General features: G+C 37.5%; 2 protein-coding genes and 1 pseudogene across 6 annotated transcripts in view; 1 reads left to right on the top strand and 2 right to left on the bottom strand.

Moving 5' to 3' along the window:
• POLR1A (RNA polymerase I subunit A) overlaps window positions 1–2,851 on the bottom strand; it is a 101,456-nt gene extending 98,605 nt beyond the window's left edge. Inside the window, exon 1 of one of the 4 annotated variants that reach the window (XM_077134860.1) lies at window positions 2,616–2,851. Coding sequence is in view for 2 of the 4 variants with exons in the window: in XM_077134858.1 (XP_076990973.1) it covers window positions 2,616–2,692 (77 nt within the window). In the remaining 2 variants the exon portion in view is untranslated. Of the gene's footprint in view, window positions 1–2,434; window positions 2,594–2,615 lie in introns of those variants that run through there. The other 3 variants (XM_077134861.1, XM_077134858.1, XM_077134859.1) reach the window with 3 other exon arrangements.
• Window positions 2,852–3,103: 252 nt separating this feature from the next.
• PTCD3 (pentatricopeptide repeat domain 3) overlaps window positions 3,104–27,013 on the top strand; it is a 31,231-nt gene continuing 7,321 nt past the window's right edge. The window contains exons 1-14 of one of the 2 annotated variants that reach the window (XM_077134863.1): window positions 3,104–3,242; window positions 4,898–4,950; window positions 5,046–5,082; window positions 10,333–10,378; window positions 13,669–13,737; window positions 14,199–14,303; window positions 15,751–15,874; window positions 18,674–18,789; window positions 21,917–21,987; window positions 23,001–23,088; window positions 23,558–23,618; window positions 23,901–23,986; window positions 24,589–24,733; window positions 25,411–25,461. In XM_077134863.1, coding sequence (XP_076990978.1) covers window positions 3,157–3,242; window positions 4,898–4,950; window positions 5,046–5,082; window positions 10,333–10,378; window positions 13,669–13,737; window positions 14,199–14,303; window positions 15,751–15,874; window positions 18,674–18,789; window positions 21,917–21,987; window positions 23,001–23,088; window positions 23,558–23,618; window positions 23,901–23,986; window positions 24,589–24,733; window positions 25,411–25,461 — 1,138 coding nt within the window. In that variant the 5' untranslated portion in view covers window positions 3,104–3,156. The remainder of the gene's footprint in view (window positions 3,243–4,897; window positions 4,951–5,045; window positions 5,083–10,332; window positions 10,379–13,668; window positions 13,738–14,198; window positions 14,304–15,750; window positions 15,875–18,673; window positions 18,790–21,916; window positions 21,988–23,000; window positions 23,089–23,557; window positions 23,619–23,900; window positions 23,987–24,588; window positions 24,734–25,410; window positions 25,462–27,013) is intronic. The other variant, XM_077134862.1, reaches the window with a different exon arrangement.
• LOC143661701 (eukaryotic translation initiation factor 4E pseudogene) lies at window positions 21,319–21,872 on the bottom strand (annotated as a pseudogene).

The raw sequence follows: 27,013 nt of genomic DNA, 5'->3' as shown, positions 1-27,013 counted from the left end.
GTGTAGAATGGTATGATCTCTAAATGTTGGGTTAATTTCTTTTTTTCCGTTAATTAAAAAAAAAAAAAAAAAAAGAGAAGGGATAATTGGAGATGAAGGGATACAGACTGTACAACGGGACTGGATATAAAAACTCAGAAATGGACAGCACAATACTACCCAATTGTAATGCAATTATGTTAAAACACTGAATGAAGCTGCATGTGAGGTATAGGTTTTTTGTTTTTGTTTTTTTTGTTTTTTTTCTTTCTATTATTGTTTTAATTCTTATTCTGTTGTCTTTTTATTTCTTTTTCTAAATCGATGCAAATGTACTAAGAAATGATGAATATGCAACTATGTGATGTTATTAAGAATTACTGATTGTACATGTAGATTGGAATGATTTGTAATTGTTTTGTTAATTCTTTTTTTAATTAATAAAAAAAAAAAATAAAAATAAAAATAAAAAAAAAAAAAGAAAGAAATAAAAGCACCAAGTACTCAGTAGGCAGCGCCATCCATTCAGGTATTCAACAAGTATCTACTGAGCACTACAATGTGCCAGACATACTTTTAGGTGTTGGGGAAAGAGACAAGAATCCTTGTCCTCGTGGGCTTTACATTCCACTGAAAGAAGGGAAACAGGCCAAAAAAAGGAAAAGAAATGAGCCAGTTTAACGGAAGAAATGACTATGGAGAAAAACAGTTCAGGGAAAATGAAAGATGACAGTGTGTCAGTGGTCAGGGAAGTCTGTGCAACGAATGAGATATCTGAGCAAGCCTGAAGGAGATGAGAGAGCAAGTCATGCAGCTACTAGGCCAAGAACATTACAGGAAGAATAAGCAGGGAGTGCAAAGGTCCTGAAGTTTTGATGTGTCGGAACAACAGGGAGGCCAGGTGGCTCGAATAGAGGTGAAAACAGGGAGGAGGCAAGAGCCAGCATGTGAAGGCCCTTTCAGGCCATTTTAAGGAAGGAGCTTTTACTCCAAGTGAGATAGGAAACTAGCAGAAACTAGCCCAACAAAAGGTAAAAAATTACTGAAATGTTATCAATGCTAGACCCAAAGAGGACAACAGTGTTCTAAGGGGTAAATTTACTCATTCAGTCACCATTTGAACACCTCATAATTATCTTAAAAAAAAATCCAGGTAACAGAAAATATGTTTTGCTTTCAAAGAAATTGCTTCTATTTATGGCTGGCAATGCTATAAATGAAATGTCTTGGCCATCACTAATATTACCAAAGCAACAGCTGAGAAGTTTATTCATCCATTCACTCAACCAGAGTTGAGGATAAAATAAATAGCTTAAGGAAAGGCCCAGACATTGAAAGAGAGTGGCAGTTTCTGAAGTAAGTCCAACTAGGAGAGAAAGAGTGTTACAGGAAAAATCAGCATCAGCCTGGTCATAGGAGAACTTGTAGGCTCAGCTGAAAAAGCACATTTTACAGGAGGGAAATGGAGGGCCTTTAGGGGATTTTAAGGGTGACAGCAGCACAATCACATTTGCATTTTGGAAGAATAACTCTGACAGCAGTGTGGAGGACAGACTGGACAGGTGTAAGTGGGGAGGGTGGAAGGAAAGAAAAGTTCAAACAAGAGATAGAGCATGACCTAAGGCAGCAGCAGCAGGGATGGAAGGAGGGCTACAGAACAGTGTATCTGTAGGTCAGGAAGGATAGATCTAGAACTACTTTCCCGTTTTTCGTGCACCATTTTGCACCTAAACAGGTGCGGTATTTTGGAGGGGCAGGTCCCACCCCAACTTCACCCCTGTGGGGGAGTGCATGTCGAATTTTTGATATATGAATTTAAGTTACCTTTCTGAAATTCTGATACGGATATCCAGAAAACAGCTCAATAAGTGGAGCTAACAAGCAAGGGAAAATTGGGCTCCGGGCTGGCTATTTAAATCGTAGTATCCCTCATGACAGCGGTGAGATTGTCTAGGGCTAACATCTAGGACAACAAAAGCAGCATGACCAGAACAGAACCTCGGGGAACATGTATATTTAAGGAGTAAAAACAGGTGCCAGCTACGAAGCCTGAGAAGAATTATAATATAAGCCACGAGGGCAGGGAACTTGTTCACCAATGTGTCACTAACGCCTAGCTTGGTTGCTGGAAAAAAAACTGGATGCTCAAAAAAAAAATTGTGGGTTGACGGATTGATGCAAGGAGGAAGTGAGGAAGGAGTACTTTTCTCAGAAAGAGAAGGAGAACCTGAACCCAAAGCGATCCTAGAAGAGAGGAAAGTTTCGAGAAGAGGGTGTGATCTAGACAGTCAAATAGCTTCCGTGAGTGAAATGAGGATTAACCAGAAAGCCCCTAGACTGAACAACAAGGCCTGGGATAGATGAACTGTAGTTTGGACTGAATCTTGAAGGACAATAGTTTCATAGACAAGAGGAAACAGCGTTTAGCCGCGTCGGAGACATCGTAGCTCCATACCTCGCTCCCACCTCGTCAGACTGTCGGCGCACGCCAGCCCCGAGCGTCCCCGGGACTACAGATCCCAGCATGACACGCGCCGGACGGCCATGGACGCTGTGGGTGAGCTGGGCGCAAGGTTCTCTGGGAACAGTAGTTAGTGCGCCCTATCGCAAGAGCACGCTTCCCACCAATTCCTTACTTGAGCTCCTCAGCCGAATACATCCCGAAGGAAATGCCCTGCAGCCGCCGCCAGGGCATGTGCTTGCTGCCTAACATTCTCCGAGTCAGTTCCGAGATCCAGCTCCCAGAGAAGTACCACGAATCACCACGAACCAACTCGGGCTTCAGCCTTCAGCCCCGCGACCCAGCATGTGACGCAAACGACGCTTGACGCAAACGACGCTTTTACGCGAGAATCGCTAGCTGGGATGAGATGCACGTGGAAGAGACGACTTCCTCCGTGGGGGGAGAAGGGGAGTAATTTCAGGACTCTCACTCGCCCTCTATTTTGAAAACAATAAAATATATGTAAGACATGCAAACAATCTTCTCGAGGCAAAAGCAGCGTACTGAACCTTTACAATCTGTAATAAGGTTTTTCAGCCATTCAGGCTGTTCCCTCCCGTAGCTTTCGCTCGTTCCACTCAGCCAATACGGCTGCCAGAGTCTACCCGCCTAGCCCCTCCCTCCGTGACGCAAAGGGCGGGGATGTGTGTTCCCAGCTTGCCGAGAGACCAGTGATGGCGGCAGGGGTGGCATGGGCCTTCTTGGAGCGCCGCTGCTGGCCTTTCCTGTCGCTGACCGGTCGGCAGGCCCCAAGTCACAGGTGAGAAAAATCTAGGGGATGCAGGAGAAAGGCTCCGATGACCTTAGTCCCCTGTGTCTCCCGTTTCAAAACGACTGTGGAAGCCGCTACGATGGAGCGGAACGCACATGTGCCCTCCTGGAGGCCGCGTGCTTGAGGCACCCCCCCTGCGGAGGCCGCGTCCTTAAAAGAATACTTATGACTTTCAGGAGATTTTTCTTAGTTGCTTGTAAGTCCTTAGAGTTACACCTGACAGTAAAAAAGGACTCTGCTCTTGTGGAGTCTAGTGAGTGTGACTATTAAAAATAGGAATTATGCGACCTTTAGTCATTTTCATCCAATCGGGAGGATCGGGGAGAACGGAGGTTTTCTCCAATTAAAAGACAGTTTATGAGCGCTACTGCGTGCTCAGTGTTGTTGGGATGTTTGACCAAAGAGATGGCCAGGTTTTACTTAAAGCGAGAAAATCTAAAAGTTCGGAAACACACCTTTTCCTGTATTAGGTTGTGGTGGTATTTAACAGATTAGACCATATAGCACTCATTTGTGTAATTTTTTTTTCGCTCAATGAAAATAGTAATGTTGAGGAAACTTGAAAGACAGTAACTTGAAAAGTTGAGAAAAATTTTAGATTTCGGTGTTTGAGCTTCCTTAGTTGAATGATAGTAGGCAAGTTCCTTCAACTGTAGAGTGGGGCTCATAATAAACATCCGGAAAATTGTGAGAATTTCAAGGAAATTTTAAGGAAGGAAATGCTAGTGATATTAATAATGTAATTATCTGTGGAGTTGACTGTTATTTTTTAGCAATTAAATCAGAACTTCTTATTTTTTATTCTTTCTTAAACATAGCAACATACTAACACAAACATTCTTACTATGTGATCATTCCATTCTTGGTATACAATCAACAACTTACAATATCATCACATAGTTGTGTATTCATCATCATGATTATTTCTTAGAACGTTTGCATCAATTCAGAAAAAGAAATAAAAAGAAAAAAATTCACACATACCATACCCCTTACCCCTCCCTCCCATTGATAACTGGCATTTCAGTCTACTAAATTTATTTCAGTATTTGTTCACCCTATTTATTTATTTATTTTTGACCCACTTATTTTACTTATCTGTCCATGAGGTAGAAAAAAAGGATTATCAGACACAAGGTTTTCACAATCACAGAGTCACATTGCGAAAGCTATCTCATTGAACAATAAATCAGAACATTTTTAAACTCCATTGTGAGCCGTTGATTCTATGTTTTGGGTAAAAAAATAATTTCTCACAGTCTTGATTGTTGAAAGAAGTAAATCTGTGGCTTAGACGTGATTACTTTAAGTAGGGTAGGACTTTACTATCAGGACACTCTCCATGTAAAAGCAGGTGCCCACTAAATTGTTCCTTGTAACCTCGAGGTGTTTTAGGTTCCTAAAGTTGAAAATCTCTTGTATTTCACGGTACTGATTTTAAATAATGAGATTGGTGTCCTGCTTCAAAAGAATTTGAATTTTAGGTCTACATCTTGTTTCCATTTTATAATGCTGTTTAGGTCCTGTCTTCTCAGTCAATTTAATGCATGTAAATGGAAAATTTGGGCTCAGAATTCACATAGGTAGAAATGGATGGGAACTTAAGTAATGAATATTAGCTTTAGGACTTTTATTTTTTGCAGGTGGTATTCTGGAAGTGCAACCCTCTCAAAGGTTCAGGGAGCTGAACTAACAGGTATATAAAAATTTGCTAAAATAATTCCATTTTTAGATCGACATATCCTTTGTACTGGGAATTTTTGTTCACTTTGTTTCATTTTTCACATTAAGGTATTGAAGAAGTGGTCATTCCAAAAAGGAAAGCTTGGTGAGTATTCAGTTAACATTCATTCAGTAAATGGTTGAGTGCTTGCTATGAGTGAGACATGATTCTGGGTATTGGGAGACGTAAATGTGGGGATTAGTAGTATCAGGCAACATCCCCTTCTCCAAGGCTCTTAAATTCTAGTTGGAGGGGTTGGGCAGTAAAAAAGTAAATAAATAGATGCTGAGAAGTGCTCTGTAGAAACTGTGATGTGACTGGAGGCTTTGGTAAGAATGTTGTCCACAAAGAACAGTGGGAGAGATTCTGGGAGAAACAGCTGCAGGGAAAAGCTTGGGAATTTAAAGAACAGAAAGGAGGGTAGAGAGCAATGAGTAAAGGGGATTGAGATTTACTTTAAAAAAGAGTTAAAAGACTTTCTGAACTAAGTGTGGGTTAATATTTTCATAATAAGGGTCAGTCATGAAAATCAACATTAGAATTATTTCTTTATTATGGGAGTTATTTCTTACATGCTTCAGAGACCATTTATGGTCTTTAATGAGGTTGAATAAACGATGTGAACTGCAACTTAGATTTTGTATTCACTGGATATATCCTTGAACAACTTGCTGTATCTCAATTACTCAACATCTGTTGAATATGTAGCAATTAAATTCTCTTCACAGAAGTCATCGTAGTAATGTTGAGTACATCTCAAGAACCCATAGAGCCATGTCTTTTCTGAGAGTGACATGAGGACCGAGATTCATTTTAATTTTTAGAATAAACTTGGGGTTCATTTTAATTTTTAATTTTAATTTTTTGAAAAACAAAACAAAACACTTAAGATCATAAGAATAATGAATGCTTATCACCAGAAAGGGGATAGGGTAGTAAATCTAACTTGTAAAAAGAAAGCAAAGTTAACTGGCAATCCCACTTTGCAGAAGCTTGTTGCTTAATTTGTGCCATAGTAAAATGTGAGTAATGGTAGCCCCTACCTCAGAGGATTCAGTGAGCTTTTTAAACAGTGCTTCTCATATAATCATATCTCAAAGAGTGATAGCTACTATTTAAAAGTTTGGGGATGTAACGTTAAATTTTTTATACACATTATACGTATACATTTAGCTTAAATTTGAACTGTTATATGTACTGTTCGATATTCTGCTTTTAACTTTGAGTGGTTGTCTAGTGTTCATAGTGTGGATCTTTTGGGCTCACTTCTGTCTTTCCTGGCCCGAGAACCAGAACAAAGAGAATATATGTATCCATGAATGTGACATTTCCCTGAATGGCATTCAAGTCCAAAATGCTCTTATCAACCACCTGTGCCTTCTACCCCTGAAGAAGGGATTATAGAGGATGCAAAAGGGAACATTTAGAGTGTGTGCTCTCACGTATACATCAGGAGTTAGCCAACTAGGGCCTATTTTTGTATGGGCCAGGAAATAATGGCTTTTACATTCTTTCATATTTTATGTAGTACCCCAAAATCAAAAGTAATAATGCTTCATGACATGTGACAATTATATGAAATTCAAATTTCATTGAAACAACCTCATTTGTTTATATATTGTCTATAGCTGCTTACTTGTTAACAGCAGAGCTGAGTAGTTGGAACAGAGACCATCTGGCCCACAAAGCTTAGACTGTTTAACTATGCCCTTTATAGAAATTTGCAAACTCCTGATTTAAAGCCTCTGGTTCCCAGGCTTAGGAATCTGCTTTTAGACCTGGAAGAATCAATAAGGACTACAAGGTTCCATTTCTTTATTTTAGAGATGAAGGATCTCTAAATCCTATGATTTCCCAAATCACAGAAAACCTGTAATGTTCCAGATCACAGGTCCCATAAGGAGTCATTGTAAATTTTCATCTTTGAAAATTCTATGTGTAAAAATACTTAATTCATGGCGGAGCCGGGGTCACAGGATGACATCAGATACTTTAGCTTACATTCTAATTTCTTTCTTTTTAAGATGGAAATGTAATCAAGGAGGAGGGAGTGATTAGCTTATCTGTGGGTGGAAGTGTGGAGGTGTGGGGTTCTAAGCAGGAAAACATTACTGGAAGAAGCATTAAACTATGAAAGAGGATGGAATTTGTTAGGTATGGGCCCAGTCAGGAGGCACAGCTTAAGCAAAGGCATAGAGGCATGGAAAAGCATGGAACATCTAAGGAACTGAAAGCCCTCTGATAGTGCTGTGGGATTTTGAGTGGCAGTAGTAGGAGATGATCCTGGAGAAGTAGAAATAGGTTAGAGTGAGACAGGCGTTAACCATTTTTAAACATTTACCTATAGACAGTGGACAGCAGGGACCACTGGCAGGATTTAAGGAGAGCATCTCTGTGATGGTTCTGAGGAAAATAGGAGAGTGCAAAGACAAGGAAACCCAAGAAGGGCAAATTGTCACTCTGTTCACACCATGCTTTTAACACTTTAATCCTATTTCAGCTTCTGTATTTCAGAGAAATGCCAATGTTAGTCAATCCAGTGTTTTTAATATCATAGATCATGTAGACATTGATAATTTTATAACATATTGGGGTCAACTCTTAGACAGCTTTTGGATAAGAGGCCTAGGAGCTCTAGCCATCTAATGTGTTTTTTAAGTATAGTGTGTTCATTATGATTACTTTTTAAAAATTCCCTTTAAAAAGAGAAAACTAGGAGTAATTTGAATGTCATGATTTTTTCACTGGCATATAAGTTATTCAATGTGTTATGGAGATATGCTAAGTTGATCAGACTGTTGTTAAACTTATGTATAAGATTTAGTTGAGTGAAGACAGAATGGTCTTTGTCACTGTCATCTAAAATTACTTAAATGTGATTTAAAAAAAAAATAGAAACCCCCAATGAATATTATATACATCAGAGAAATACTCAGTTTTAATGTAATATAAGTTTCCTTTATGTTCTGTGTCTTTTTTAGGTGACTTATGTTCTTACGCATGCTATGTTAAACTTTCTTTGGAAAAATACTTTTGGTTTATTAAATTTACTATAGTGACTTCCCTTTTTGACATGGAGCATATTAAATCTAAAATAGGAGTTAAAGTTATATTTGAGGGCAGTGTGACGGTGGCACTGGCAGAATTCTTGCCTGCCATGCTGGAGACTCAGGTTTATTTCCCGGTGTCTGCTCGTGCCAAAAAAATACATATATATTTGAAATCAGATTATCTTGTTTGTCAGTTATTCCAGTGAAAGAGTTCTTTTTTAGTAGTTCAGTGAAGGTCTGTATTCATAGATGGATTAGAAAAGCTAACATGAAATTCTTATTCGTAAAAGTTATATTGTATGTAATTGACAGGTCCTAAACCAGGAGGGTGCAGCAGAATCACCTCGGAGTTCAGTAAGAATTTGAAGGTTTGATTCCACAGGTCCAGAGTGGAGTGTAGGGTTTATTCTCATATATATAGCTGAAATTAAGAGTCACCAGTTGGATAATAGAGGCAAGAAAGCTGCAGTAAAAATTTAAGGGAAGCAGAAGGGATACAGATTGTGCAACAGGACTGATTGTAATAATTCAGAAACGGATAGCAAATACTACCTAACTGTAATACAGTAATGTTAGAATGCTGGATGAAGCTGAATGTGAGAATGATAGAGGGAGGAGGCCTGTGGGTACAAATGAAATCAGAAGGAAAGATATACGATAAAGATTGAGATGATATAATCTAGGAATGCCTAGAGTGTATAATGATAGTGACTAAATGTACAAATTAAAAAATGTTTTTACATGAGGAAGAACAAAGGAATGTCAATAATGCAAGGTGTTGAAAATAGATGGCAATTAATATTTTAAAACTTTAACTTATGTGTGAGACTAAAGCAAAAATGTTTATTTGGTACAAAATTTATATTTTGACTCGGGCATTTCCTAATATAACTTATGTAGACAGCTTAATTGAACATCATAATACTTGGAACCCTGAGTAGGGCATGAGATTTTGTAGGTTTGTCCAGAGTGATGCCCCAGTAAATGCCAGAGTAATTTGAACAATGAATAAAAAAGTATTTGCAAAGTCCCCTTGGGGGAATGGTGAGAAAGGGGGAAAATTCAACTTCCCCAAGTGGAGAATTCTTAATATTCTCACAAGCAGTGGGGACAACCAAAGCAATAGGCTGAACCCCCAGTCTTGGGGTTTATTCATAAGAAACTTAATCCCTAATTTTAAGTAGGCCCTACTTAAAATTAGTCCTAAGAGTTCACTCCCAAGAGAACTTCTGTTGTTCGGATATGGCCTCCTTCTCTCAGCCAACAGGACAAGCAAACTCACTGCCCTCCTCCTCCTTTCTACGTGAGACATGACTCCCAGGGTGTGGACCTTCCTGGCAACGTGGGACAGAAATCCTAGAATGAACTGGAACTCAGCATCAAGGGATTGAGAAAACCTTCTTGACTAAAAAGGGGAAAAGCAAAATGAGACAACATAGAGTGTCAGTGGCTGAGAAATTCTAAGTCTAGAGGTTATCCTGGAGATTATTCTTAAGTAGTATATAGGTATCACCATTTTAGTTAAGGTGTAATGGAGAGGCTGGAGGGAACTGCCTGAAAATGTAGAGTTGTGCTCCAGTAGCTATGTTTCTTGAAGATGATTGTATAACGATAGAGCTTTTGCAGTGTGACTATGTGGTTGTAAAAACCTGTGTCTGATGCTTCTTTTACCTACTTTATGGAGAGATGAGTAAAACATATGGATTAAAAATAAATAAATAATAGGGATAACAAATGTGAAGATAAATTTAGGAGATTAAAATGCTAGTGATCAGTGAAAGGGAGGGGTAAGGGGCATGGTATGTATGAGTTGTTTTCTGTTTTATTTCTTTTTCTGAATTGATGCAAATGTTCTAAGAAATTATGATGATGAATACACAGCTATGTGATGATATTGTGAGTTAATTGATTATATAACAAGAATGAAATGATGATATGGTAAGAATATTTATATGTGGTTGTGTTTCATAAATAAATTTTAAAAAAATTTCAAGTGAAAGTGGATACAAGGAGGTAGGATTCAGGATAGATACAATTTTATGAGGTGAGGATGGGAATGATTAGCCTTGGCTGAAGGTAGTAGGGACAGTGTCAGAAAGGACAGGTAAAGCTTAGCAGAAATATGTACTCACCAATTTAGTTGAAAGAACTAAGCAGTTTTCTCATTTTCTAACTTACTACTCTAGTGATCTTGTGACATAAGAACTGACTCTTTTATTGATGAGAGTCTCTGAGAGTAAAATCACTTGGTCACTTGCTGAATGAAAAGCCCTGATGAGAATTAACTTGTAATTCTCACCCTTAGGGATAAAGTGGCAGTTCTTCAGGCCCTTGCATCCACAGTAAACAGGGTAAGTAGGATTTGGGGCATCTGTGTTTAACTCACCTAATGATGAGATATTTAGTGTTCCTGCCTCTTCATTTTTCAGAATTATACTCTTATTTATGGCTCTAGAAAGTTTCTTAGAAATATTTAAGCCAGTCCCTTCATTTGACAAATAAAGAAACTAAAGTTTTTTAAGAGTTTAAGTGACTGGCTCAGGGCTGATAAGGATGTTAACACCTTGACTTCTGTGTCTTTTGTCTTCAGTGTCAGTGTTTTTATCTCTCAATGCTTTTGTTTCCTGAGCTACTAAATGGGAATTAATTATAGCACCAGTGTTCTGGTGAGAATTAAATGAGTTTTAAAAGGGTTAGTGTCTAGTACAAAGGAAAATGCACCATAAGTGCTAACTGTTTTATTGGTACTACTACTGACTTGTTGATTTCTTGTCTTCATTTGGCTCTGTTGGCAATTGAAGAATAGCTTTATAGTCTGATAAATATACTGAAACCGTGATAAGTGCATCAGAAATGAGACTTTATGTTTGATTGTATGTTTTCATTAAGCTACTTCTTAATTTCAGCTGTGGGGAAAATGTCTAAAATAAGTAAGTCTATTCTCCTCTCATAGTATCTGTGAATACTGCCCCTGCTTGAGGCTATTTTTGCAAATATCCAGAATTGTTTTTTCATTGTAGATGTTAAATTTACAGGGTGTTGGGCCAAATGTTCTCTAATATATCTTAGCAACTTCTGAGGAAATGTTTTAAAATACTGCATTTCCCACTTGGAAGGCACTGATATTTTCACCACTCAACCATAAATAGGCACCTGAGCTGTAAACTGTAGAGATTGGTATGTGAGAGTGTTCTTGTGACAGTGAGTGGCATTTCCCACTTGGAAGGCACTGATATTTTCACCACTCAACCATAAATAGGCACCTGAGCTGTAAACTGTAGAGATTGGTATGTGAGAGTGTTCTTGTGACAGTGAGTGGCTCAGGTCAAAGAAGTTGCAGAATGATCTGACTTGTCTGAGTTTTGACCCCTAAGATCCAAGGGATAGTCATATATTCGTGACTATCATTTGACAGTCATAAATAAATGACTGGATTACCGAATTAAGATGCACAAAGTTCTTGTATAGTCCCTAGAGGAGAAGACTGAAAGATAAAATGAGTCTTGGAGAAAGGGTGAGAGAGACACCCTGGGTTGTCACAGGAGCACTAACAAGGAGGTGACCAATACAGACTGGGGGAGGGCTTCCCAGAAGAGTTGACAATGAGATGTACACTAGAAAGATGAGAAGCAGGGATAAGGTAGTGGGAAAGAGCATTCCTGGCAGAGATTGTACCATGAGCCTCATAGACTTAGGTGGGAATTGAGGAATTGATGGGTCACAGAAATGAGAGGTGAGGCAAGATCATGAGTGCTACACTAAGGAGTCCTGATTTTTTAAGCAGCGGTATTACTGGGGAAATTTTAGATAACAGTGTGAAGAATAGGAAACATTTACACTTGGATGTATGATAAACATCTCAGAATGAGCATATCCCAAGCCAAACTCCTTTTCTTCCAAACCTGCTGTGCCTCATGTTCTTTGCTATCTCATAAATGGCGACTCCATCCTTCCAGTTGCTTAGTCTGCACATTAACATATGCCTACCTCAGGGCTTTTATGTTTACTGTTCCTTTTGCCTGTAGTGCTTTTCCTTCACATGGCTGTGTTGCTTGCTTCCTCATCTCTTACAAGTCCTTAAACATCATCTTTTCAGTGAGGTCTTCCCCAACCATTTCATTCAAAATTGCATGTCTCTTGAGTTCTCGCCTGCTATGCTGGAGACCAGGGTACGCTTCCCGTGCCTTCCCATGCAAAAAACAAACAAACAAAAATTGCATGTCTCTTTTAATACCTCTTTATCCCTTTCTTGACCTTATTTTTCTGCATAGCAGTTGCCTTCTTTTAATTATTTTTTCCTAAGTATTTATTTCACACTAGATTGTGAACTCTGGGGGCACAGGGTTTTTTTGTTTGTTCTCTCCCTAGTAGCTAGAATAATGCATAGCACATACTAGGTCCTCAATAAATATTTGCTAAATAAATAAGAAATGTGCTGAACTAAATAAAGCAGTACCGGTTGGGATGGAGAAAATGGAGTAGGTCAAGGAGAACAGGATTGGCAGGACATAGTGGTGTAATCAGGGTAATCCAAGGCAGTTAGAGAATAGGAAACATTTACCTATTCTAGGGTTGCTGTATGGCTTGCCTTTACATATCTATTACATCTTGGTGTGCAGCGCAGCAGAACCAGATGAATGGACCCTCTGACTGAGGAGGATGGAGGAGTGGAGCTTTGGGGAGTTCCAAAAAGGTTGGGAGTGGGGTATGCAATATTCCTTCCAGGGCCCAGATTTGAACAGCCTTCTCCTGTGAGTGCTGTTGAGCTTTGCCTTCAGCAAAAAATCGAGTTCAATCCAACAAGCCATCAGGGTGCAGTGGGAAGAGATAAAAGAAAGGGTGAGTTTTTTATATGGACAATGGTTTAGAAGAACCAGGAAAGGGGATTCAGAGGGAGAACAGAAGAATAAAAGACGTGATTTCTGGATAGTTCTAAGAATGACCCTTAGGGGGTGCTGCAGAGCTGCTTTTGCCCAAGATTTTACTTAGAACCTCCGGCAACAGGACACAGGAGGAGGGACTCCTGGATGAAGTTGAGCATGGAGTAGATAATAACGTTTGAAGGAAACTGGTGCCAGGACTACAGCTTCTCCCCTTGAGTTTGAACACGGTGGTAGTCCATGTGTTGGCAGGATTTACCTCTTAAGAAGCAGTTGCAGAAAAAAAGAGAAGAAAGAGAATAATAGAGAAGATAGGATTAAACAAATGACTATGACTGCTGAATCAGTATTTTGAGTTTTTTTGGTCTCTAGTATCATGGAACAGCTAGAAGAAAAATTGAAAAATCATGGAACCATAACCCATGTGAAAATTCAAAATCTGTTGTATACCTACTTGTTAAAATGTACTTGGAAATGTATTGCTTTTAGTATATATGTTGTTTTTCACAATAAAAAAAAGGAGAAGCAGTTGCAGAGGCTTGAGCCATTGTTTGCTTTAAGTCATGTGTAATTATAGCCAGGTCTTGCAGAGCTGAAATCACATATTGGTGTGTGTGTCTTGTGTCTGTCCATCTCTCCATATCCTTTCGTCTCTCTGTATTTCTGCATGTATGTTACACATAAAATTAAAACTTATAACAATAGGGTTTACAAGGTCCTCTTAAACAAAATTCAGCTAGCTAAAAAGATTTTTTCTGCAGGATGCCACAGCTGCCCCTCCTGCGTTTCAAGATGATCCTTACCTCATACCAGCATCCTCTGTGGAATCAGTGAGTATTTTCATGGAACTTTTCTGATCCAGTCTTTTATCTAGCTTGGGTACAAGGATGCATATGTAGTTTAGTGTAGAACCTTTAAAAGGTTAAAGATACTGGTAGACAAATTGGTGGACTTTCTGAATCCTTACTCCTTTTATGTTTTTAAAGAGACTATGGAGAGGGTGTTTGGTTTTGGTTTTTAATAGTAAGAGGTCTTTCGCCCTGGAATGACTCACTGAGTTTAAATGCATAATTTTCATATACTTTGAATTTTATATAAGAAGTGTTTTGAAATTATTGCTCAGTAGAAGTAGCTGTATAATATGTAATTTAATATCTAGTTAGTATTTGTGTGGTTTTATTTCTTTTTAGGAGGAGAATAATTCTTGCTGAGAGTGAAACTCTGATCTCTCTTGAGTCTAAATTATATGCAAATACCAAATTATATCTAAATCTGCTTTTTCCTTCTGTAGCGTTCATTTTTATTGGCAAAGAAGTCTGGGGAGAATGCAGCGAAGTTTATTATTAATTCGCATCCCAAATATTTTCAGAAGGACATAGCTGAACCTCATATACCGGTAAGGAGAAGTAATTGCAGTTTTTCAGGAAATACTGTATAAATTAAATTAAGTTGAGTTTTAAGGCTGGTATTTGAGTAGTCTCTTGAATGCCCTCAAATTGGGTGAAAAGCTTCTTGAGGTATGGCGGTATCTTAGCTTACAATGCCAACCTTTTCAAACTCCCATTTTGCGCTTCCCCCTTTGGCTTCTCTGATTTGAATCCCTTGGATCTTTACCTCCATGACTTTGCTTTTGTTTCCTTCACTAGCACCTCTGTCTATTTCATATGCACTGGTGTCTCTGTAGAGCTCCATGTGTAGACACTTTCTCTTTGTCCTGGCTCCACACTTGTGTGGTCTCCCTCAGTCCCTCTTTGAACCCCACACTGAATTCCAGCTGCCTCTGTTCTTTCTGTAGTGGAGATTTCAGCAGTGTCTACCCTGCTGTCGGCAGGCATCATGCTTGTTGCTATCAGTACAGTGGTGAGCAAGACAGATGTTCTGTCACCCTCCTAAGCCATCAGTTCTAAAACTGCTCACCTCCCCCTCCACTCCCCTGCTTCCCCCAAACTTACACATCCAAACCATGCCTCCTGCCTCTCTAGCTGTAACTCCTACTGACAGACAAACAAGAAACTAATGTAGTTGTGTAGATAGAAATACTGAAAGCCTGAACCATGGCTGTAATGGAATCATCATTGACCGGCCCACATTTTCCCTTTTATGTTTCCTCTGCCATTTACTCTTCTGTGCTTAGCTCAGGCTTCACTTTTGTTGTGAAGCCTTCCATGGGTTTCCTGCCTCCTTGATGGGCACCACTCACACATCTCTTTTCTTATTCCCTCTGTGTTGTAGTTATTTCCTTAGCTGCCCTCTCCATTGGGTTGTGAGCATCTTGAAGGTGTAGAGAGTCTTTCCCATCTACATCCCCATGCCCAATTGAGCACTTGATGTAAAGTAGGAGGCATTCAAGAACTATTTAAATAAATTAGTGAAGGAAATCAGGTTAGCATGTTATATGTTTAGATTAAAAGAAGGTATCAAGGATGAAAGGTTCTCTCTGCTTTTGGAAGCTGGGTGAACTCTGACACCCAAGTTAATCAAGATTGAGAGTAAAGGAGGCAGAATGGTTTTAGCAGAAAAAAATACTGAGTTCAGTTTGAATGGGAAATTTAGTTCAAAATAGAGATTTAAGATTTATGTTTGATTTCCTTTAAATGCTTCTTCCTACACTAAAGACTCTTGTTTCAGAGACTGGAGAAGTGTTTTTTTTTTTGTTTTGTTTAGTGTTGTTCTTTAATTAGGTTCTCTACAAAGATGTGATAAAATTATGTAGTATCTGATACGTGAAACTTGAACTGTAGTTTTATATCGACAGGTAGGTGGTAAAAGTTTCATCCTTGTCAGGTATACTTTCACCTTTCATCTTTACCTTTGTACTAATTTTGGCCATCTTGTGTTTCTAGTGTTTAATGCCTGAGTACTTTAAGCCTCAGATTGAAGAGGTAAGCGAGGCTGCCCTGAAGGAACGAATCAAGCTCAAAAAAGTCCAAGCTTCAGTGGACATGTATGATCAGCTCTTGCAAGCAGGTATATATTCAGTTGAAGACATCGAAAGTGGGATGCTAGACAGTTTTCTGTAAAAGTTTGAGTACTGCTGTATTTACTCTGACTGCTGAGTTGTTTGTATTTTTAATAGTTTAAAAAATAATACTTTGCTATAGCTGTATTTTTTAATCGTGGGTGAGATAAGATTTGTGATTTTATTAATTTATTGTGCTCTTGTGCTGTAGCACAGGTAGAGAAATAATAGCTATTCTTCCTCAGCCTGTGATCAGCTTTAAACATTGGCTCTTGACATACTGAGTTCAGATTACTCTATACCTTTAAATGTGTTTAGAAGGCAGGGCCAGAGCTATATGTTTAGCCATCATGTAAAACAAGAAAAAAGTATTTCTAAAGGGACAGAGTGCTACATTGTAGAATCAGGGGTGTGGGTACTCTTGCTTGTTCTTGACACTGGCTAGCTCTGTGACCTTGAAAAAGTCACATAATTCCTAGGAACTAGCTCCAGAATCCGATGGCTTTCTGAATTTGATCTGGATGGCCCTCCACAGGTGTAGATCTGGCTAACACTGCTGAAGAACTACCATGAGAATGTGCCTCTGGTAATATCAGAGGCGGTTAGCATTGTTTAGTAAAGAGATGAGTTATGGAAACCAGAAGTCTAGGCAGTGATTTAGGATAAAAATCAACCAAACTTGTAAAGAAAAGAAAACTGGGCTGAATCATTCCATATAGACTTGAACACAATAAGAGACATTTGTGGAAAGCTTTGTTTGCTTTGGGAATTTAGCTATGCAGCCTTTTATAACATTGAATATGCAAATGAATTGAGAACAGATTATTTAGCAAGGCTTTATCCTCTGCTTGTTAAATATGATCAACACCTGATGTAAATCTGCATTAACGTTCTTAGTGCTAAGACCTGTCTTTTTTCTACTTTTAGCTGCTCTGGTGTGGACAGATGCATTCATTCAAAAAACAGTTTCTTAAAGACAGTGTACCAGACCTGTAGCTTTTAGTAACAGAATGAACCAACACACCAGGGGAGGGATCATGGCAATTTCATTTATCAAGTCCCTGCTAAGTTTCAAGCACTAAGCTAAGCATTTCATATATAATTATGTACAATTAATATAATCGTACAACTACTTATGAGTCTTTATAGCCATTTTATTTATTTATTTATTTATTTATTTTTAGTTGTAAAACAGATTTCAGAGTTTATTATGGGTTACAATTCCACAATTTTAGGTTTTTACTTCTAGTTGCTCTTAGATACTGGAGACTAAGAGAAATATCAATTTAATGATTCAGCAGTAATATTCATTTGTTAAACTGAACTTTCTCGTATAACTCCTTGGTGGACATCTTAAATTTTGTCATTCTGAAAAATATTTCCTAGTCCAAAATTCTTCAGTTTCTTAGGGGAGAAGAAATTCAGTTTTTCTTGAATTTTTGTGAAGTTTTTCCCCTGAGCCTTAGCATTTCTTTTTTTTTTTATTTTATTTTATTTTTTTATTTATTAATTAAAAAAATTAACAACAAACAAGAACAGTAACATACCATTCCATTCTACATATATAATCAGTAGTTCTTAATATCATCACATAGTTGCATATTCATCATTTCTTAGAACATTTGCATCAATTTAGAAAAAGAAATAAAAAGACAACAGAAAAAGAAATAAAATGATAACAGAAAGAAAAGAATATACATACCATACCCCTTACCCCTTGCTTTCATTTATCACTAGCATTTCAGACTAAATTTATTTTAACATTTGTTCCCCCTATTATTATTTTTATTCCCATATGTTCTACTCGTTTGTTGACAAGGTAGATAAAAGGAGCATCAGACACAAGGTTTTCACAATCACACAGTCACATTGTGACAGCTGTATCATTATTCAGTCATCCTCAAGAACCATGGCTACTGGAACACAGCTCTACATTTTCAGGCAGTTCCCTCCAGCCTCTCCATTGCATCTTGAACAACAAGATGATATCTACTTGATGCATAAGAATAATCTCCAGGATAACCTCTCGACTCTGTTTGGAATCTCTCAGGCATTGATTTGTAGTCATTTTATAAAGGAAATTGGCCATGAAGTAATTTTTCCAGTGCCATACAGCTCAGAAATGTAAAGTTGAAAATCAGGCCCAGTCAAGTTAGACTCTTCTGGACATTTAAATATCCTGTTGTGTATTAACAGTGTATTTTTTAGTATTTTATTTTATTATTCTTTTAAAACAGTAAATTTTATCCCATTTTTCTCTATTTCCTTTGCCCATTTATCCCTTCATTTAGTGTGTCAAGATGGGGACAAAACGTTTAGACAACAATTTTTTAAAGGCTATTACAGTAGACCCTTTAAAGCTAGTATTTATCTAGGCAAGCATTTCAGTGAGAGCTGGGTCCAAGTGGAATAGTTTTGCTCCTGTTTCTAAAACTAGAACTGGGGTGGAGGGACTAAGTAGCAATAGTTTGCAAGTTTTTGTTCACTTTGAAGTTAATAGTTAAAATCGTGGGTAACTGAGTTTCTTTGAGGGTGGGAGTATATTAAAGGTGAGCACTGGATCAAACTTGGTTTTGTATTTTAATCTTTTATGTCAAACCACACAGTTAGTAAAGATTGGGTCCCTGTGTGCCTTATGCCAGATGTTTCCATTGATTTTGAGTTCATAACTTATTAATTGCTAAAGTGGTGGATTTATGCTGAGTATGTAGTCAGTAAGCACCAGCTAATAGGAAAAGTGAAGAACATTGATCTAATGGGCTTTAATTCTTGGGTGTTTGAGGCTTTTGTTTTTTCTCCCACTCTAGGAACCACTGTATCTCTGGAAACAAGTAATAGTCTTTTGGATTTATTATGTTATTATGGTGGGCAAGAACCCTTGGCAGATTATCATTTTCAACAAATTGAACGATCAGAAGAATTGGTAATGGCCTTCTAGTGTTCTTAAAGATACTTCTAGCACTGTTTTTTGTTTTTTTTTAAGTTTCATTTTGAGTAATGCCTTAAAATAAGGTGGGTTCTTGTATCATGTCTCAGGAGACTTAAGTCAAGATACCGTATAGTAGCCTTGATTAAGCAGCATGTGGGTGGTGGTGCAGGAGAAAGAGAGGGATTTAAATCATCATTTTGATCCTGATTCCCTTCAAAAATACTTTGGCCTTACCTACCACATGCAGGCAAAAGTTTTGGCCAGAAATATTTGGACAGCCCCCACCCCTACCCCCACCAGTGCCTCATTGTTAGAGTGACAGAATGATTTGTAATGTACAAGGATGGATTTCCTGGCCCCAGTCACCTCAGAAATTCAAAATCACATAGGCAGGAAGGGGTGAGCACACCAGACTGGGGGATACAGAAGACATGGCTTGTCTCTCAACCAGAGAGCTTTACCTCTAGAAATATGTCCCTGGAAAACTGCTGGTTCAAGTGAACAAAGATGGATATATGAGATTTTTCATAATAGAGTATTTGTATTTATAACTGTAAAAATGTTGAGAATAATGTAGCTGTCCAGTAGTTGGTTGATTACATTATGGTGATAGAATGCATGACCATTGAATGTAGGTCTGTTTGGGTTGAGAAGATTCACCATCTGTGGATAAGTGGGAAAACAGTCTGAATGGAAAACAGTGTATATTGCCTTTTATAAAAATCACATGCAAAAGAGAAAAGTCATTAATTGTTTCTCTCTGCATCATGGGATTAATGGTCTTTTTCTTTCCATGTATGTCTTTTCTGATCTTTGTATGCTTAATGTGGGATTATTTATAGTCAAAGTAGTGGGTTGCAATCACATCCTGCCTCTCACAGTATCTTCTGAACCCTTGAACTGAGCTAGCCCTCTGCCTCACAACCCCAGTTCCTGAGGCCGCAGGCTACAGGACCATCACTAAACTGTGTAGTGCCAACCAAGCCTCTCCTCCTGCATATAAGCCTCATCCCAGACCTCGATTAATAAATGCAGAATTATCCCTTAAAAAAAAAACCCTTAGTTTGTGTCAGGTCAGTGTGAAACTTAAAACTGTTGAAACTGATAAGGACATTTAACTATATTCCTTGCCCAGCTGTGTCTTTTCCTCTTGTTTTTACCCTAATAATGAACAATATTTCTGTACAGACAAAGCCCACCACCCCTCAGAGTTTTCTGCCTCTCGGGAAACAGACTATGGTAGATTGATTTTCTAGTTTCCATATCTGGGCGAGGATGCAACAGGGCACTGGCTTCTTCTCATCTGCAGCCTTGTTAAAGGCCAGCTGTGCTCTTCATCTGAGAATTAACTGGTTTACCTTTAACAAATTAATACACAGGCATAAATATTCACCGTGCATCCTCTTTGGCTTCTGCTAGATCTGTTTTCCTTTATTTTTCCAAGTTCCCTTAACGTTCCTGAATTTGAGTAGTCTTAACTAGGACTGTACATTCTGTGGCTGTCTTAACTTTTGTTTTCTTAACTTTTGATTTTTCTTTTGTCTGGAAAACAATTCACTGTACACATTTTATTTACAGTTTTGTTCACTGCCTTACTAGATGGGACCACTTCTCTACTTCAGCCATTTTTATTTAACCAAAACAAAATAACCTAAGTAATACTAAGTGTTAAAATACAGCATAAAGATATAAAAACACATTCTAATTCTAGTTAGGATTGTAATTATGATGTTACATTATATGTTTAGGAAATCACACAAACATTGATCACTGATGTGAATGAAGTGCATATATTTATAGCAAAGCTTTGTAGTTAAAAAAAATTTACCAAAGGGTACACAAAATTAATGTTTATTCCACCTTTGTATCATATTCCTGGATCCTTCACCAGTGTTACATGTAGAAAAAAAACAAAAGCAAAACAAGTTGAATAGCTAAGATTAGAATCACTAATATTATCAAGTAGGGAAACAAATAAATTAAAATCTAGCAGCCATCAGCAAGAGTACAGCAAAGACTGCTGTAAAAAATAAAAAATTGCTAGAAAACTATGCATCATATTCTTTCAAACCAGCAAAAGCTCCTGCATACAGTGGAACATAAACAGAATTTTTTTCCTTTAAGGTATAGACATGCAAATCCTTTTTTTTAATGTGTGTGGATGGGTAAATGTGTTTGTAATGGCAAGTCTACAAAGCTAGTACAGAGTGGGTCAGTAGCACAATTATGGATCCTGGGAACAACGTGTACTGTAATTATTTGATTGGGATTGTGGATACGGTAGCCAAAATTCAAAAAAATATATGAACACAGAAATATAAGACAAAGGCAAATGAGACTTCTCATATCTTAACAACATTTAGATGGAAATCAAATTTAAATAGAGTCCACTCTGCTTTTGAAGAGGCTTTGGTTCAGCTCGCAAATATCTATTGCTTGACTCAGTCTTCTATGAGAATACCCAAAAGGTGTCTTCTTAAACAAACGTATTTTTAGTGGTGGAGCCACTTTTTGGCTGTGTCTTCATGGGACTACCTTTGGAGGAAGTCATAATCTTTCCTTGTATACCCTCTCTAAATGTGTAACAGCTTATGTTTTCACATTCAGTAGTCCATGTTGCTATCTTACCACCTTTAGTTCTAACATTAACAAAGGCTCCACATCATCACATCTAAAGATTCTCCAGAAAGTCACAGCAGTGTCTCTAGCCAAAAGTGACTGAGATCACTTCGTCTCTGCTGTTTGTTCAATGTAATTAATTAGCCACGTCCTTCTCATTTGTTTTTTCCATCTTCTCATATAGACTCAATACCATCAAAAAGTGAGTAGTCACAGCCAGGCATTAAATCACTAGACAACTGGATATGGTTGTACAGAGCCCAAAGTCTTCAACAGTGTCAAACTTAGAGATCAGTCGAAGGTTTGCTGGCCAAGTTTTGCTTTTATCATTATTAAAAAACCAAAGTGCCCATCTGTTCTGTAGTGGGTGTTTAATGTTCTAGGTTAACAACCTACTGATTAGATTCTGTAGATGGGGGATTAAGAGTAGAGGTGGTTTCTGGCTCCACAGTTGCCATCTCAGATTGATTTCTGTTTTATTTCTTTTGATGATTCATTTTAGGAAGAAGCCAAAGAGCAAAATAATGAGAAATCTAGGAAGAGGGGCAGTCACCAGTTTGGAGTTGCTTGGAGGTATGTCATACATAATTAGAAGCTTCTGCTACAGTTCCTGAAAATGCACTGAGTATGCTCCTTCATCACCCAAAGAGGATATATAATCCTGTGATATTCTGATACATAGTTTGTGTTCAGTGTGCAGTATAAATTTTGAAATTTGTATTTATATGCATTAGCACCATTTTTCGTAAGGTCTTTACTGCCACCTACCTGCTCAAAGCTCTTTTTAGAGATTTATGCTCATTGTTTCTTTGTTACATGGCCTGGGTCCTTTGGAAGTTTCATCAGCAGTGCTACTTTGTAATATATTCCTCTAAGTCCCTTTCATTCTGACAGATTTGATAAATTTTGTTTATGTAAAAATATGTACAGAATGTAGTGCTAAATTAAGACTACTGTTTTATTTCAATAAATTCTGAACACAGTTTGAGAATTACAGAAAAAAATTGCACATTAATATCTTTGAATTGATGAATTTAATAGAATCAAAGATCTTTCTAGATAGTGGTAGATTATAATAATTTGGCATAGTGGTTAAGACAAGATTTGGGAGTAAAGTCTTGGCTCAAATCCTATTTCTGTCTGATTTCTAGGACATGTTAAGAGGAGAAATCAAGGTACAGAATAGTTTGTATAACATGATGCCATTTATATTTCTACAAAATGGGAAGAATAAATGTGTGTTCATACACTAGAAAAAGACTGATGATTTAGAGGAAATTGGTTGTCAATAATTGCCTCTGGGGAATAGTTTTTGAGACTGGAGGATACCTCTTTTACAGTTGGGTTTTTGGTTTTTAATACCATATATATAGCTTTTTAACAAAAATTTCCTTGTTATTGTTAGTTCTGCCACTTGACTACATGCCTTGGGCAACTTCAGATTTTTGAACCTTGGATTTTCCCAATTTTAAAGTGAGATAATTTACATAAAGTACTTTGCACAGTGCCTGACTCATTGTATACTCATTAACTGTTGGTAGCTATTACTGGCTTTCCCTGGTTCACATTTACTTTCTCTTGTCTAGAGAAAAAAACAATGCAGAGAGGATCTTTGCTGTAATGCCAGAGAAAAATGCACATTCCTACTGCACAATGATTCGAGGGATGGTAAAGGTACATTTATTTTATACTTGGTTTTGTGTTTTTGTATTTCCATTAAGGCAATTTCTCAATCTTGGCACTGTTGACATTTTGGGTTGGATAATTTGTTGGGGGTGGGAGGGGGGCTGTCCTGTACATGGTGGGATGTTTAGTGGTTCTCTGGCCTCTACTTGCTGGATGCCAATGATATGCTCCCAGTTGTGACAACCCAAAATGAAAATGTCTCTAGGCATTCTCAAATGTCCCCTTGGCAGCAAAACTGTCACCATAAAGAACCATTACATTAGAGTAATGTGCTTCATGAGAACAGGGATCTTCGTTTGTTTACTGCCGTATTCCCAAATCCTATATAGTAGTAGATTGTATTTTTTATATATATATATATATATATATATATATGATATAGAGATAATCTATTATATAAATGTAATAGATTTAAGAGAATAGATTTGATGATGCTTGATTTTTGTCCCTTATCCAGCATCAAGCTAATATGCAGGCATTAAACTTGTACAATGAATTACTGAACAACAGACTCACTGGTGAGTGTGTTTTGAGAATCGCTCTCTCTCTTCCTCTTCTTTTAAGAATCTGTGTGAAATCTTTTTCATCTTTTCTCATTCATCAGCCTACTTTCCATCTTTTCCTATGGTACCAGTGATTGAACAGGAGTAGAATCCAGACAGGGAAGTGGTTTTCCAGCTTGTGGGCATGTGGAGGTTAGCCTAGGAAGGCAATGTATATGCCCGCTTTGCCTCACACTGAGCCACTGGGGTTAAATCTTTAACCCCAATTTTTTTTAAATTAGTTTTCTTCCATTACAGCTGATGTATATACCTTCAATGCATTGATTCAAGCAAAGTCACTGGTGACAGATGAGAAATTTGAGGAAAAATGGAGTAGTATACTGGTAAGGATTAACCTTTATTTTGTCCCCTAATAGTCCTTGACTATTTTCCTGGAAATAAACTAGTGGGGAGAGAAGCATTCATTGAGCATATATACTGCAGTCAGGGAGCTTGGCCCAGTGCATAATGCTAGAAGTCAGAAAGAGAACTAGGTTGCTTTATTCACTTATTAATAATAATTTTCATTTCATGTTTATTGTAAAACTCTTTTAGATAAGTTTAAGAAAATTAAATCATCTAGTTGATTCTTACCTATACATAAATGTCAGTCATTTACAAAAGCAAAAACACTAAATCCTTTCTAGTTTGTTCTTTTGCTTGAGTCTTTTCTTGGAAATCTCACCAGGGGGATGAAGACATTGGGACATCTTGATCATCAAGTGGAGGTAGACAGACCCACTGAGAGTCTACTGGGAAGGTCTTTCCCAGCAAAGTCCATGGTCTTGTAATTAATAAACTGTGCTTAAATTAGGGATATATATATTAATCTGCCTCAGACATAGCCAGAAAGCCAAATTCTTTTTATTTTATATGCAGAATATGATTTTATTGGGCAAATTATCTGCCCAGGCACAAAAATGGTCCCTGCTTTTGATTCAACTAGGAGCTGCTGAAGGAAATGGTTGCACAGAATGTGAAACCAAATCTACAGACTTTTAATACCATAATTAAATGTCTCCGAAGATTTTATGGATTTGGAAAACTTCCAGCCTTACAGACCTTACGCGAAATGAAAGCCATTGGAATTGGTAAGTACACATCATTAATGACAGGGGCAGGGTTGAGCAGTGGTTTAGGCCAAGATGTCAAGAAGATACTGTTTTACTGTGATGTATTGGGAATTTCCACCATTTGGCACACTCGATCATATGGACTTACTATGATAAGGACCCCTTTATTATCCTCATTTTCTTTTCAATTTACATTGTTTTCTCAGTAGTTTAGGTACTTTTTAATGGACTTCTTGATTCTGGAAAATAATTGTTCATGTGAAGTTAGCTTTAAATTTTTTATGTGATATTTTCTAGCATGATTAGGCATTTGAACCCATGTGTATATTAGTGTGTTATATTTTTCAGCAAATTAAAATAAAAATTTTAAAAAGGCTGTTTTAGGAATTAGTTCACTTGAACGTGCTTCAATGCTTGCTCTTAAATGCATAATTATAGGACAAATACATTAACTATGATATTTTAGTATGGCATTTTAGACTTTGTATGGCAATTTTCAGAGACAACTTTTTTTTTAACCTTTATATTAATCCTATAAGCTGAAAAATGTCTGTTCAAACAAATGGAAGTGAAATTTTTGCATAAATGACAACATTACTATGTTTCTAGTGCCTCAGTAAGCTTTATTCTGGATAGGTTTGTTTTGACTTATTTTATTTCTTGTTTTTTTTTTTCCACCCACCCGGTGATTCAAGAACCCTCACTTGCAACATATTACTATATCATTCAGCTGTTTTATCAACGTGGTATGTATGACCTTAGATTATATTAATTTATGTAGAAAAGTGACCACATCCCTTGAGTGTATGTGATTGTTTCAGGTTCCTTCTCTGCATATGAATTTAGATAGTTGACAACTCAGCATTATTTATGGCTTGAGCAAAAAGTTCTTCTTGAGGGTAGTAGTCTTGTTTGTGATAAACGACTTGAGCTGCAGTGGAGGTTAGGTTAAAAAGAGTACTAGCAGTGTTGGCGTACAGATAGAAATAAATGGTCAGAAGGTATTTTAGTTTTAAGTATCTTTTACTCCAGAACTGTACCATCCAATAGCCACTAGCCACATTTGCCCATTTAAGTTAACTAAAATTAAAATTAGAAATCTACTAGTTGACTAATTATTGTGCTGTGCTTTGGAATTTGTTGCTTTTTTGCTTGTACATTATTTTTTACAAAAAAGAAAAAAGTCGGTTGTGATAATAAATACACAGCTATATGATATTGTGGACCATTGATTATATACTTTGGAAGATTATATGATATATGAATGCATAATATATATCAATAAAGATTTAAAAAAAAGAAAAACTTCCTCTGTCACATTCGTGCTCAGCAGCACATGTGACTCGTGGTACCTTCTTCAGGATGCAGGTGGGGAACATTTCCATCATTGCAGAAAGTGATTCCTGCAGCTCCAGGAGCATCATCTTAATTTTAAAGCTGTTCCCTCTTTTGAGGTTAGTCAGTCCCTGTTGGAGCTGTGCACTGATGAATATTCTTTAGGAGCAAGGTATACCTGAGTTGACATTTTAGCTGTACCATTTAGTCACTGGTCAGCTGGGAATATACTGACCTGAGTAACACCTACAGGGCTGTAGAGACTAAATAAATTAAACAGGTGTCTTCTACTATACTTGGAAGGCATGTAATAGGCACTAAGAATCCTGAGAGAGAACCCCTGAGTTCAGAAATGCTACTAGTATATCTTTACTGAGATAGATTATAGAAACAACAGAGAAAAACTTGATTATTTAAGGTTTGGAAAGCTAATTTTATAAAATCCACATCTCATACCTACTAGGGAAATTTGTTTGGAAACAGGTGAACAGTTTCCATGATAACTGTATTCTCCAAAAGTAGGTGACATTGTCTTCAAACTAGTGTTTCTGGCTCCAAAGCCTATCCCACTCCTCTCTGCCATGTTGCATCACTTTGTTTTAGTTGCTAAGCAAAGTCAGTGGTACTTACCAATTCCTAAGTAATAGCCATAACTGGGTGGGAGGTGGGGTGTGTGTGTTGGTCTTTCTTAGGTATTTAAATTGGCTGTAAAAGCAGATCCAGTAATAGTTTAGGAATCAGTCTGTGTTACCAGACACATGTGGGCAAGTTAGGGAAGGGAACGTGAATAAATAATTTGTTGACTGGGAATATTGGAGGTGGATTTTCTGACCTCAGCCCATACGATTTTAAAGGCCTCGTCCATATCCATTCATTCTTAAGTTTGCTTTTTTGGATGATTATGCTTAAACGGAACACAAATGATTTAGCAAACATAAAAAGTATTCATTTTTCTAGTTATAC

This window comes from Tamandua tetradactyla, chromosome 17, assembly GCF_023851605.1.
Source record: "Tamandua tetradactyla isolate mTamTet1 chromosome 17, mTamTet1.pri, whole genome shotgun sequence".
Taxonomy (NCBI): domain Eukaryota; kingdom Metazoa; phylum Chordata; class Mammalia; order Pilosa; family Myrmecophagidae; genus Tamandua; species Tamandua tetradactyla.
Note: the sequence above shows the minus strand (reverse complement) of the source record. Positions and strands in the feature narration are given on the sequence as shown.